Consider the following 13,450-nt stretch of genomic DNA (forward strand, 5'->3'; position numbering starts at 1 on the left):
TGGTGAAAAGATTCTCCCCCATGAGGGACACCCAGAGAGGTTCACAGAGTTACATGAAGAAGAGGAGAGGGAGGAGGGAGATAGCGATGAGCAGGAGGAGAAAAAGGGGGACTCAAGAGGAGAGAGACAGATCTACGCAGTTGTCTGTTCCCAGAGTGTTTTCCGTAGCCCAGACACCCACAGAGATTCACAGAATTGAATTGGGATAAGGGGAAAGGAGGAAATAGAGGTGTTCTGAGGTAGAAAATGGAGAGTCAAGATTGGGAGAGAATAATCAACACACTCCTGAATAAAAATGGGAACTGAATATTGGATTCTTAAATGTCCACAATTTATATCATATACTGAAAAACAAAGATTAAAAATCTAGAGTAGAGGTTAGACTCTTAAAAATACGATATTAAAAACAAAAACCAAAACACACAAAAAAACTTTAGAAATATATATGAAGTTTGGTTTAAAAATAGGGCTTCTCTTTTTTTTTTTTGGTAAGGTTATAGTGTAATGAAAATGAAAATTAAGGAGTAGTAGAGGAGTAATAGGGGACTTTAAAAGGAAATAGGAGAAAAAGAAAAATGGAAAATAGAAGAGAAAAAGAAAAAAAAGAGAAAAAAAGGAAAAACAATTTTCCTAATTAAAAAAATCATAAAAATCTATGAAAATGAAAGTTAAGGAGTAATGGGGGAGTAATAGGGAATTTAAAAGAAAATAAAAGAGAAAAAAGAAAAAAAAATTTTTTTTTTTTTAAATTAAAAAAGAAAAAGTACAAATGTATCTAGGAATTTCTCTGGAGCTGTTGCGGCCAGTGTGGGTTCAGTTCAGTTTCAGAAAGCTCCTCGTTCCAGCTTACACTTCTCGATATCTACAGGCCCCTTCCGGTGTAGTTGGTGTTATCTACAGGGATTTTAATCTGTTGCACCGGTCCCTTCTGAAGAGGTTCCCTTTGTTTATTTGGCTTCTGTTTGCCGGTCTCTTCAGTGCCTAATTCCTCCCTGACACAGGCGCGCGGAGGTGGTCTCTTGTTCAAGTTGCTAGTTCCGTTGCGCTGCCGGGAGGGGCTGGTGCTGCTTTCCCCTCCACGCTGCTCAGGCTCCCGGCTGTTCTATATGGAGCGTGCCCTGCGCTTCGCGCGGTTCCAGCCCTCGGGTGTTCTACAAAAGCGTGGAACAAAAAGCTGCCGCATGCTTTTTGTGCCTTCCCCATCAGAGTGGCTCAGGCAGCCAGGGGCTTGCCGGGCGCACTCTCCCCGGGTGCGTGCGCCTTCTGCCCTCCACGTCCCCAGCCCCAGTCCCCGCCTGCGCATGTGCATGTCGGGTGCCTGCGCCCTGTCTCTCTCCACGACCCTACCGGCTGATGTCGACCATCCAGAATCTCAGGAGGTCTTTGATTAGAGACTGGAGGCCTGTTTGCAGGGCGGTAGGGGCTGCGGTCCTTGGGGCCGAGCCTGCCCCTTTCCCCTCCCCCCTGCCTCCAGCCTCCGGCGGGGCTGGGCCGGTCTGCAGCCTGCGAGCTCTTCTCTGGACTTGCTCAGACCCTTTGTTCTGCGAACGGCCGGCAGTGTGTTCGGCCGGTTGATTTTCTCTCTCTCTTTTGCTGTCCCACAGTTTAAGTTGGTAACTCACAAAAGCTCCCTCCGATTGTCCTCAGGGCCCGCAGGCCCGGTCCTTACCCTAAGCAATGCCGCCCGCTCCTCTCTGTTCCGCTCCCACTTGCTAGTGGCGGATGCGGGTGACTGAGGTACTTTTCTGCTGGGAGTTGCTTTTAGGCACGTAATCTGTGGGTTTTATTTATTGTTCCCCTCCCAGTCAGGTTGCCTGTCCGAGATTCAAAAACATCCCCCAGAACTGTCAGTGCCAGGGTTTCCTGGTGTTTGGAAACTTCCTCTATTAAGACTCCCTTCCCGGGACAGATCTCCGTCCCTAGCTCTTTTGTCTCTCTTTTTATCTTTTATATTTTGTCCTACCTCCTTTCCAAGACAATGGGTTGCTTTTCTGGGCGCCTGATGACCTCAGCTAGCGATCAGAAGTTGTTTTGTGAAGTTTGCTCTGCGTTCAGTTATTCTTTTGATGAATTTGTAGGAGAGAAAGTGGTCTCCCCGTCCTATTCCTCCGCCATCTTGGCTCCTCTCGAGGGTTAGTACTTTTAAATAGGAAATCATTATTAGGAAGACATTAGCTGTCATAATTTGACTCTTTGAGTTCAGTTGTCTTTAAGTTATTTCTGTCATTTTGTTTATCAGAGATAATGTACATGAATTTTACGTGTGTTTTTCATGTGAGATGGAGGCTGCAGCCAGACTACCTGGGTTTGAATCCTGATTCCACCACTTTCTAGCAATGTGACCTTAGGCAAATTGCTTAACCACTGTCTCAGTTTCCTTATCTGTAAAATGAAGATAATAGTAATAATCCTTACCACAGATTATTGGAGAAGGAAAGGGCAACCCACTCCAGTATTCCTGCCTGGAGAATACGGTGGACAGAGCAGCCGGGTGGGCTACAGTCCACGGGGTCTCAAAGAGTCGGACACGACTGAGGACACACAGCACACGTCACTGCTGATGAGCTGGTACACCTAATGCACTTAAAATAGCATCAGACACACAGTAAGTGAACACCAAATGGTCACGCTGTAGTCAATTGTAAGGGTAACATTCCTCACAATTTACTGTGTGTTAATATTATACTGTTAATTAGAAATGTTAGGTTCTGATTTCTCATGGAAATGGAAGTTTAAATTATTGAGAAGCCTTATAAAATCCATGATGCTTGCAGGTAATCATTAACTCTCTTGGTAAAGCCCTTATTTTCTGGTAACTATACAAATATTGTGGTGAGAATCAGATGGGACAAAGGTTTTTGGTAACTATAAATTGTAAAATATCACTATTGTTTTAGTTGCAAGATCCTCTCTTTGCTGATCATTAATGAGATAAATAAAGATTTTAATTATATTAATATGACCTCTGAAATTTATAAATTGTGTATTAAAATAAATTGTTTTTGTTTCTAAGTTACATGTTTATCATAATAAAATTAATTTGCTTACTTAAGCCTTAAAATAAACTCACTATGTTTTAACCCACCACCATATCTTTACACCCACACATCCACCGTCTACTTATTAGAAAATTACAGACCTGTGGGTCTAGTTTTCCTTGGAAAATTTGCTAATTGTAAGTATATGAAGTATGCCTCCTAAGGAGAAAATTTGGACACAGCACAAAATCTCAGCTCTCCACAGGCCTTCAAACTATCTCAGTAAATTCCAAAAAGTGGAAATTATACTGACTATTAGATTTTAATGCAATAAAATTAGAAATTAATAATAAAAGATTACCAGAAAGTTCCATCTACTTAGAAGTCAAAACTATGTCCTTTAACATGAGATTAAAAATGAAAATATAAACTAAATGACAATAAGATTACTGTATATCACAATTTGTAGAATGCAATCAAACAGATCCCCAGAGGAAAATTTCTATCCTTGAAGGCATATATTAAGAAAGCAAAACAATTTAGAATACATGAGCTAAAAAACTTTGAACTCAAGGAGCTAGAAAAGGAATTATTCTTATAACGATAGTTTTTGGGCTTCCCTGGTGGCTCAAGGGTGAAGAGTCTGTCTGCAAGGCAGGAGACCTGGGTTCAATCCCTGGGTCGGGAAGATCCCCTGGAGAAGGGAATGGCAACCCACTCCAGTATTCTTGCTTGAGAATTCCATGGACAGAAGAGCCTGGTGGGCTACCGTCCATGGGGGTCTCAAAGAGCTGGCTACAACTGAGGGACCAACACGTTTCGGTAAAATAAGAGATTATTTAAATCAGCAAGTGGTTGTCACTTATACAAAATTCCAAATAGAAGCCACATTAATGTTGTTTTCAACTTAGTTTTGGATTAGTCAGTAAATATTCAAGTACTTCTGTGTGTCAAAATCAAGCTACTTGATTTAGGCTGGTCTTAGTCATTCTGTTCATGCCATGACTGATTTGGAAGATACTCAGTTTTAAAATCTAGTGAATCTATGCCTACTGTCCAGTGCGCTTTCCACTGTATCCTGCCATGAGTGAACACTCACATTTTTACTTTCTTTTAACACTATTTCTGACACAGTTTCACAGAGTTCCACTACATCAACCACGCCCACCATGTCTGTTTTTTTTTTGGAAAAAAAAAATACACATAGCTTTATTAAGATATAAATTACAGAACATGCAATATGCCTATTAATAAATGTACAATTCAGTGGCCTTTAGTATATTTGCAGAGTTGTGCGACTATCACAATCTATTTGAGAGCATTTTTATCACTCCACAAAAAAATTCTATTCCCAGTTAGCAGTCAGTCACTTACCTTTGTTGCTTCCACCCCGCATATCCCTGCTGTTGCTGCTTAATTGCAGCGTCAGTCATGTCCGACTCTGTGTGACCCTGTGGACTGCAGCCTGCCTGGCTCCTCTGTCCACGGGATTCTCTAGGCAAGAGTACTGGAGGGGGTTGTTATGCCCTCCTCCAGGGGATCTTCCCAACCCAGGGATCGAACCCCAGTCTCCTGCCTTGCAGACAGACTCTTTACCCTTGAGCCACCAGGGAAGCCCCCATCCTAGCCTAGGCATTACTAATCTAGTTTTTGTCTCTTTAGATCTGCCTGTTCTGTAATCTCCACTTCATATAAATAGAATCATACAATACATAGTATGTACCGTATACTGGTATATGGTATATACAAAGTCAATATAATGTTTTAAAGTTTCATTCATGTAGGCATGTATCAGTATTTTTTTCCTTATTTTGGCCAAATAATATTGCATTGTATGAATATACCTAATTTTTTTTATCCATTTATTGGTTGATGGTGGCATTTGGGTGGCATTTTTTGGCTATTATGAATAACGCTGCTATTAACATTCTCGTATAAGTCTTTGTGGGAAAATATGTTTTCATTTGTCTTGATATATAACTAGAAGTGAAACTGTTGAGTCATATAGTGACTCTATCTTTAATCATTAGAGGAACTACCAGACTGCATTATTTTATATTAATACCAGCAATATATGAGGGTTCCAATTTCTCCACATCCTCACTAACACTTATTATCTTTTTTTTCCTTCCAGTTTCATTGAAATATAATTGACATATAGTGTTGTTTAAGTTCAAGGTATACAACATAATGATATTACTTCCATACATCATGAAGTGATGACCACAATAAGTTGTCTTTTACACACCTACAGCCATCCTGTGTGCTTAGTCGCTAAGTCATGTCCAACTCTTTGTGACCCATGGACCATAACCTGCCAGGCTTCTCTGTCCATGAGATGTCCCAGGCAGGATTACTGGAGTGGGTTGCCATTTCCTTCTCCAGGGGATCTTCCCAGCCCAGGGATTGAACCCAGGTCTCCTGCATTGCAGGCAGATTCTTTACCATATGAGCCTTCAGGGAAGCCTCAATAGCCATCCTAGTGTGATGTGGTGTGAAATGGTATCTTATTGTGGTCTTGATTTGCATCTCCCTAATGGATAATGATTTTGAGCATCTTTTCATATACTTATTGACCTTTTGTAGATGTTCTTTAGAGCATTTATCCATTCAGATTCTTTGCTCATTTTAATTGGGTTATTTGAATATGTTCTTTTCTGTGGTATTCATAATTACTGCCTGAATAGTCCAAATTTAAAGAATTCTCTTTTATTGTTCCTCATGAATCATCAGTATATCTCAGTTTCCATCAAGCTGTATCTCCAAGCCTGCTTCTTGAATTCAGAAGCAGTGAAAAAGCTTCTTGTCAACATGTGTTCCATTTTTTGTTTGGGGTTACGATAGCGTTTAGTCTGTCTTCCCTGATCATGGTTCCTTAACAGCCATTTGAAGATTACATGTCTCCTGTGAACTAAGAAACATATTGAGGTCCACAGTACACTGTTGGTAGCATAGTGTTTTATAGCATCACGTAGATGTGCCAGCCTAGTGGTTGTTGTTTGGTCACTAAGTCGTGTCCAACTCTTTGGGCCCCACGAACTGCCCCATGCCAGGCTTCCACGTCCTTCATTATCTCTTAAAGTTTGCTTAAACTCATGTCCATTGATTCAGTTATGCCATCCAACCACCTCATTCTCTGTCGCCCCCTTCTCCTTCCGCCCTCACTCTTTTCCAGCTTCAGGGTCTTTTCTAATGAGTCGGCTCTTCGCATAATAGTAATACCTATGAAAAATGCCTATAATATCTTTGGTGTTTTAGAGTTCTCAAGCTGTGAAAACATTTTAGTTTGGTATTAAATCTATTTCCTGCAATAATCTTTTATTTTTTCTTTCAATTTCTGAGAATACCAGAGTTGCTAGTTTAGTTCCTTTAAGAGGCTAGTAGGCGATCTTAGTCATCTTAAAATGTATCAGTCTTAAGTGCTCGTGCCTGGTGCACTGGGAAGACCCAGAGGGATCGGGTAGAGAGGGAGGCGGGAGGGGGGATCGGGATGGGGAATGCATGTAAATCCATGGCTGATTCATGTCAATGTATGACAAAAACCACTACAATACTGTAAAGTAATTAGCCTCCAACTAATAAAAATTAAAAAAATAAAAATTAAAAAAAGTGTCGGTCTCGACTGCCTCTAGGACTCTAGAGAATATGTGATCTCCAGGTGATGATACGTGGTGTTGGGAGACCCAAGTTATCTGTTGCTCTTCTTATGTGATGCAATTTGCTTCTTCAGAATGTCTAACAATATTTCTCTTCTTTTCAGGTTTTTCAAGCAGAAAATCCCTTTGATTTTATGGAAAACATTTCCTTAGAGGGGAAAAACAAATTTCTTTGAGAAACGAGTTTCAGAGTATCAGCGTTTTGCAGTTATGGCAGAAACTACAGATAATGTCTTCACCTTAGATGCAGATTTTTAAAACCCTCCCCATATCTAAACTCATCATTGGTAAATGGCAGCCTATTTTTCTCTGCTTAAAAACAAAACACAAACCTAAAATATCTCCTTTAGGGCTTAGGAGTTTGCTCAAAAGGAAATCTGAAACCAAATATCAATCAAGTTGAATTTATAGAAATATGCTTTAATTTTCCTGTTTGTCATTCAGAGTACGACCTTCAAATGCTTTTGTTTCACCCCTAAAATATAAGATGGCATTCTGTAGTTGTTAAGAGCATGGGGTGGGGGGTCAGATAGAATTTGAGATTCTGTCCTACTTTGTGTGACCCTTGGAAAGTCAGTTAATCTGTCTAAACCTCAGATGAATGTAAACCTTAAAGTGAATGTGATAGCAGGTCCTAAATTCAGAGTGTGCATGAGGATTGAGATGCAACATAGAGTCTCAGCCAATACTGCTGTTGCAGCCTCCTCCTCTTTCTCTCCCCCTTCTCCCTCTCCTGTTATTATTATTGTGATTAATAGTGTTAATTGCAGTGATGTGATAAAATTCTCCATCTCCTCAAAGTAACTGTGATTCTAGGTCCTAAGATCTAGAATTAGATCTTTGTGTTTTTAATGTTTTAGAAGAATGTAAATATTTCCTCAAAAAGATTGTACTTCTCATTAACATGAGAATAACTTCTTTGAATTTCTCAGCGTTATAGTTAAGGAAATTTGGTTCTTAGCTGCTTTGGGGAGAAAACTTATGGAGTGGAATCCTTGAGGTTATCATGATAGTTGACCTTGTAAGCAAAATTATTCTGCTCCTTCAGAAATTAAAAGGATCATTTTAGCCAGATGTTGCCCTGAAATGTTTAAAACCAGGGTGGATTAGCTAGAGTATTATTTCTGAAATAGTATTATAAGAGCTGTTAGCCTGTCTAGATATTTTGTGGGGAGGAAAAAAAAAAGATTCTGTGGTCTCATTTGGGATATGTTGTATGCTCCCTTCCTCTCTGGAATGTATAGTTGATAAATCAAACACTGAGAAATTCTGCAGTACATCACCATAGGCCCCACTGCATATTCTAGACCTACTTAATAAAGATCTGTTTTTCACCTGTTAACATCTCACCTAATGTTCCTCAGAACATAGTTTGGAAAAAGCTGGCCCAGAAGTATTTTCTACATGGAAGAAGGGCTTGTGGACCAAGCAAGGGAGGACCTGGTGGGGATTATTGAGCCATTTCAACTTTGTGCCAAGCTGAGAAGTGTCCCTGTGATTGACCGCAGCTATATTTCTTATACTCCTAAAACTCTCTTATGCTGTTATTGAGATTCAGTTCTTTTCTGGAACTATGCATGTCACATGATAGCAGCTGGTGTCCCTGGGGAGACAGAGGAAACCTCCAAGGTCTCTGAGAAGTCTGCTCCCTGTGTGGGAGGGAAGTGTCAACAGGTAGCCTGAGCCTAAGCAAGCAGTGGGTTTTCCCACTCACAGCAAACTGTTGTGTACAATTCTGCTTAAGAAGGATTAGAGATTTTCTCTTTGCATAACTTTTTCCTCCATTCAGTCCACAGCTACCTAATGCATTAAAACAGGGAGTTTTCAAGTGGATGCAAAAGGAACAGGCCATGACTTTATGTTAGAGAGCATATCAGAAACTTGAGCTATTTTGGCCTATCATAATACCATATAATTGTTCAAGGATTCAGAGTTTGCTGAGTGTTTTTATATCACCTCATTTGATCTCAAAACAGCCTTATGAGTTTGATAGAGCAGGCAGTATTGAAATTTTATAGAGAGAGAGGGTGAGGCTCAGTCAGATTCAATGGCTTGGCCAAGATCTGCTCGTAGTCACTGTCACTACAATATATTGTTTTTTTTCTTAGAAGTTACCATGTTTCTAATATTTAGTCCTTGCTATCCATCTTGACTTGATTTTGCCTATTTTCCCATTAAAGTATCACATAGTTTAATTAAGATATCACATATATTAATTATTGTATCATAAACATTATAACTATATTCAGGTAATATATTCAAAGATGTTCATCTTCTGCCAATACAAAAACTTACATTTGAAGTTGATAATATATCACTAGTGACATAAGAATAAAAGAAAAAAGTTTTATATTGCATATTCCCTTTGTTTTGAATCCACATCTTTCTCATAGGTAATGACAGGTGCCTTAATATGAAGCTTATTTATCGTAGCAATAAACCTAACTGTATTGAGATGAAGTTTTAATACTGAAATACTGGATTTTTTAATACACTGGTTTATTATATTCAGTACTCTATCCTCTTTTCTGAGCTTCCAGGTTTCATATTTATTTATTATGTTTAGTATTTTGGTTCTTAGTTCTTAGGGAGTCAAGAACTTATAGAATCTCTTTTCAATATTATCTCACAAGCAAAGAAAATAATTCAGAACATGTTTATAACTTTTTTGTTTTAACAGCACATGTATTTAAATCATTGCTATAGTAGTTAAAGTTAAGTTTATTATTTAAGAATGTAAAAACTAGTCATTCAGTGACAAATTGCATTTATTAAAAATGTTTCATTGTAGTATGTAGAATCATGACTTGAAAGGACTCAGGAAGACTGTTTGCTCCAGTGCTTTCAGACAGGGCTGTTTTGCTGTTCAGTTACATACGAAAATAAAATAAACAATTATTCTTATAATTTAAGCTTACCTCAGTCATGTTTTTATATATGAAATTTTTCAGTTCACTCATTTTGAAACATTCAGATGTTTCAGCTTCTTTTGCCATTTTGATTTTCGTTTGTTCATGGAAAACACAGCATCTTGTATATTTAAAAAATAAATTCTTTAATATTCAGAATTTTGCATTTTACTTTTAAATATGCTAACATTATGTCATAGAATTCCTAAATTACAGTTATTCAGATTAAGCTAAGGGCCACATGTCAATAATTTCCGGTGATTAAGAAAGCTGATGGGCTGCAAGAATGCCAGTTTAATCCTGTAACCAGCTATTATGTTTTTAAACTAAGATGAGTGAATGGGTAGCCAACTCAGGAACTCTTCATAATCTACATGAGTGGCACAGATTGGGAATCTGGATATCTTTATTTTTCCTTCGTTTAAATGGTCTGCTCCTAAAAAAAATGGTCTGCTCCTTTTTTAGACAGCTACAGGTTCAAAGGAAAATCTGATAGTCCGAAGGCATTAGGATGAAAGAATTTAAACCTTCAAATTTGGGGCTTAATTCTATTAAAGAAAATACAGGTGAAAATGAAAGACTAAAGAGTTTTTTTTTATACAGGTAAAAATATAACAATTCAGTCTTTTTCTAAGTTTACAAGAATCTTAACTTATATATTTGACTCTGTTTTAAAACTGTGTTCTGATTTTTCCAAATGTCTGGTCATTTAGCAAAACAAGTGTCTACTATGTACATAGAAAGCTTTATTGAATGTGGTATACTCAAATATTTTTAATGTATTTTACATTACAGTGAAATCAAGCCAACACTGCATATATACAATTTGATTTTTTCCAAAGAAATGAGTTGTTTTGTTAATTTTTTTGCCTTAGTACATTGAAATAAATTGTATCATGTCTCTCATTTCATGTATGTCCTTTTGAGTAAGAAAGTGTCTTTATAAGTGCAGGGGTTATCCTAGTGAAGGACTGTGTATATTTTCTATTTGTGTATACAGATAAACACATATTGGTATTACTTTAACTATTCCTCCTACCACTCTTTGACCTAAGTGGCACCCCCTTCAGCTGTCTCTCATCTACTTTCTCTCAATCCATGAGTCTTCCTTCCTGTCTCTTTGTATCCAGCTGAGATTCTACAATATATCATATTACTAGTAGTAACATTCTTATCAGTGTCCTGAACTGTAGTTTATCAGCATTTTCTACCTTACATAGAATATTCAAAGCAATTCTCCATTCCGTTATGAAACAACAATCCAGTTTTCCCCCGTTTGTACCCAGGCAGCCAAATACTGCTAGAGAAAAAGTCATTTAAGACAAATTGGATCTACTTTACATTCGTGATTACCTACTGTCTTAGTCCATATGGGCCACTATACAAAAAACTGCTGTAGAGTGGGTGGCTTAAGCAAGACATTTATTTTTCACAGTTCTCAAGGTTAGGAAGTTGAAGATCAAGATGCTAACAGATTCAACGTCTGGTGAACCTTGCTTTTTGGTTTATAGACAGCTGTCTACTGGCTGTGCCCTCACATGAAGGAAGGGGCTCTCTGAAGGCTCTTTTACAAGGGCGCCAATCTCATTCATGGGCTTCCCTCATGTGGTTCATTAAAGAATCTGCCTGCCAATGCAGGAGACATGAGTTCAATCCCTGGGCTGGGAAGATCCCCTGGAGAAGGAAATGGCAACCCACTCCAGTATTCTTGCCTGGGAAATCCCATGGACAGAGGAGCCTGGTGTGTTACAGTCCATGGGGTCACAAAAGAGTCAGACGTGACTTAGCAACTAAACCACAGTCTCATTCATAAAGGCTCTGCCTTTATGATCCACTCACTTCCCAAAGGCCCCACCCCCAAAACCATCATACTGGCGATTAGGTTTCTTTTCTTTCTTTTTTAAAAATTTTTTCTTTTTTGTTTGTTTGGGGACTAGGTTTCAACATGAATTTTGGTGGGACCCAAACATACAGTTTACAGCACCTACGTCAGCACTGTCTGAATCATACTACAATTTCCCGGTAAACTTGTTCTCCATTCTCCACAACTGCTTTTTCACAGTTCCCACATTCTGCTCCTACCCTTGCTCCCCAAAGAGGTATCGCTCTCATGTATTTTTTCTCTTTGGGCTATAGGCACTTAAGAGAGATTCTCAGCAGAAAAAAATTGACAATATAGGAGTTCTGAATCTAGAACTAAGAAGTTGGCAGTAGAATCCAGGATACAAATTTCTATGCACGATTTCTGCTTCATTACAAGCAGAGAGTGATTGAGGAGACTATCTCTTCTGCTCTCCCTTCCGGGAATAACAGCCACTTAATCCTGGGAGGTCTTGCTTCTGTTCTGAACCCTGTGGTTCTCACAGGGCTGCCAATGCTCCTTCATCTGCATCTGTCTGGGCACAGCATTATGTATGTGATCCACGCGGGGCCAGGTCCTTACATAAGATCTTCTCTAACTGAAACTAATGGAAAAAGGTCACTTCTATTCTAATAACAAAGCTAGAGAAAAGGTCCTTCCTCTAATGCCAAAGTCCAACCTTAGCCCAATTCTCTGCGACTTTTTGTTGTGTAGGTAATAAACGTCTGTATTTTGCCTGAGACAGTTCAAGTTAAGTTTCTTGTGTGGGCTTAGTGTCTCAGTCATTTTGTGCAACTCTTTGTGACCTTTTGGACTGTAGCCCCCCAGGCTCCATGGTCCATGGGATTCTCTAGGCAAGAACACTGGAGTGCATTACCATTTCCTCCTCCACGGGATCTTCCGGACCCAGGAATCAAACCCGTGTCTCCTGTGTCTCCCGCATTACAGGCAGATTCTTCATCACTAGTGCCACCTGGGAAGCCCAGGTTTCTTGATTTGCAACCAAAAGGATCATAGTCAAAGCAGAAATGGTTCTGGAAACAAAAGCAAAGGGACAGGAAAGAACCTGGATGTTTCTGGGTGTTTCAGTCCAGGAGCTGAGAGTCTGAAATTTGAGCCTTGGGTGGACCCTGAGAGCCAGGTGTTCGAGTCTTCAGTGAAAGGGAAGTATTGTCTGGAGGACAAGGTGAGAAGGAGAGAGGAGCTGAGTTGTTGAGTCTCAGAAGAGCACGGTTGTTTCAAAAGAATGTGGTGTCCGTGGCCTGTATCATCAGTTGGCAAAAAAAAAAAAAAAAAAAAAACAGCTGTCCTTGCTTTACGTGACCTTTTTAGGTGACTTGTGCATCTGGGCTTTCTGCCCCAAGTGCCACCTCTCACAACCACAGCTGCTCTCTATTCTTTACTCCAGGTTGGTATGTTCACAGATCAGAGGAAAAAAGCATCTCCAGTGTGTGTGAGTAATGGTCAAAGAACGCTCTCGATGGTGCCTCCCCAGTAACAACGGTGTCCAGGTTCTAAGAGGAAAAAATCTGTGCTTCACTGTATTTTGAACACTTGATTCTTAATAAAATATTCTTTGTACATACCTTAGCATTTATAAGGTGATTTTTGCAAGTATATTATTCCAATCATTTCATTGGTTCCCCGATTTTATGCAGAATTACTGTATCATAGTAATATTGGCTTAGCCTAAAAGTTCTTTGGGGTATTCGAAAAACCTCAAGGAAATTTTCAGCTAAACTGGTAGTTTTTAAGTGACCTGAGGCTCAAACAAGTTAAGTTACTTGCCCAAGGCCACACAGCTAGTAAAAGTTAGAGGTAGGACTCCAACCCAGCTGTCATGGCTTTAAATCCCATTTTTTCATTGAGTGCACCCAAATTTCTATTCTTGCTACTGCTGGAAGCCCTTGGCTTCCTGTGGGTGGTACCTGCTCTGGAAGATCCAGGAGACGATTTGCCTGGGGTCACATCTCCTGACTTCCTCATGGTGGAGCCCTTGAGCCACTGGTTTCTCAGCTCAGGGGCAGCTGCTTTACCCAGGAGCTG

General features: G+C 39.5%; 1 protein-coding gene across 1 annotated transcript in view; it reads left to right on the top strand.

The window, feature by feature from the left end:
- RRM2B (ribonucleotide reductase regulatory TP53 inducible subunit M2B) overlaps positions 1-12,987 on the top strand; it is a 44,726-nt gene extending 31,739 nt beyond the window's left edge. The window contains 3 exon segments of the mRNA XM_070477315.1: positions 6,739-6,789; positions 6,791-6,921; positions 12,813-12,987. Coding sequence (XP_070333416.1) covers positions 6,739-6,789; positions 6,791-6,892 — 153 coding nt within the window. The 3' untranslated portion in view covers positions 6,893-6,921; positions 12,813-12,987.
- Positions 12,988-13,450: the final 463 nt, after the last annotated feature.

Source organism: Odocoileus virginianus, chromosome 15 (assembly GCF_023699985.2).
Source record: "Odocoileus virginianus isolate 20LAN1187 ecotype Illinois chromosome 15, Ovbor_1.2, whole genome shotgun sequence".
Lineage (NCBI taxonomy): Eukaryota > Metazoa > Chordata > Mammalia > Artiodactyla > Cervidae > Odocoileus > Odocoileus virginianus.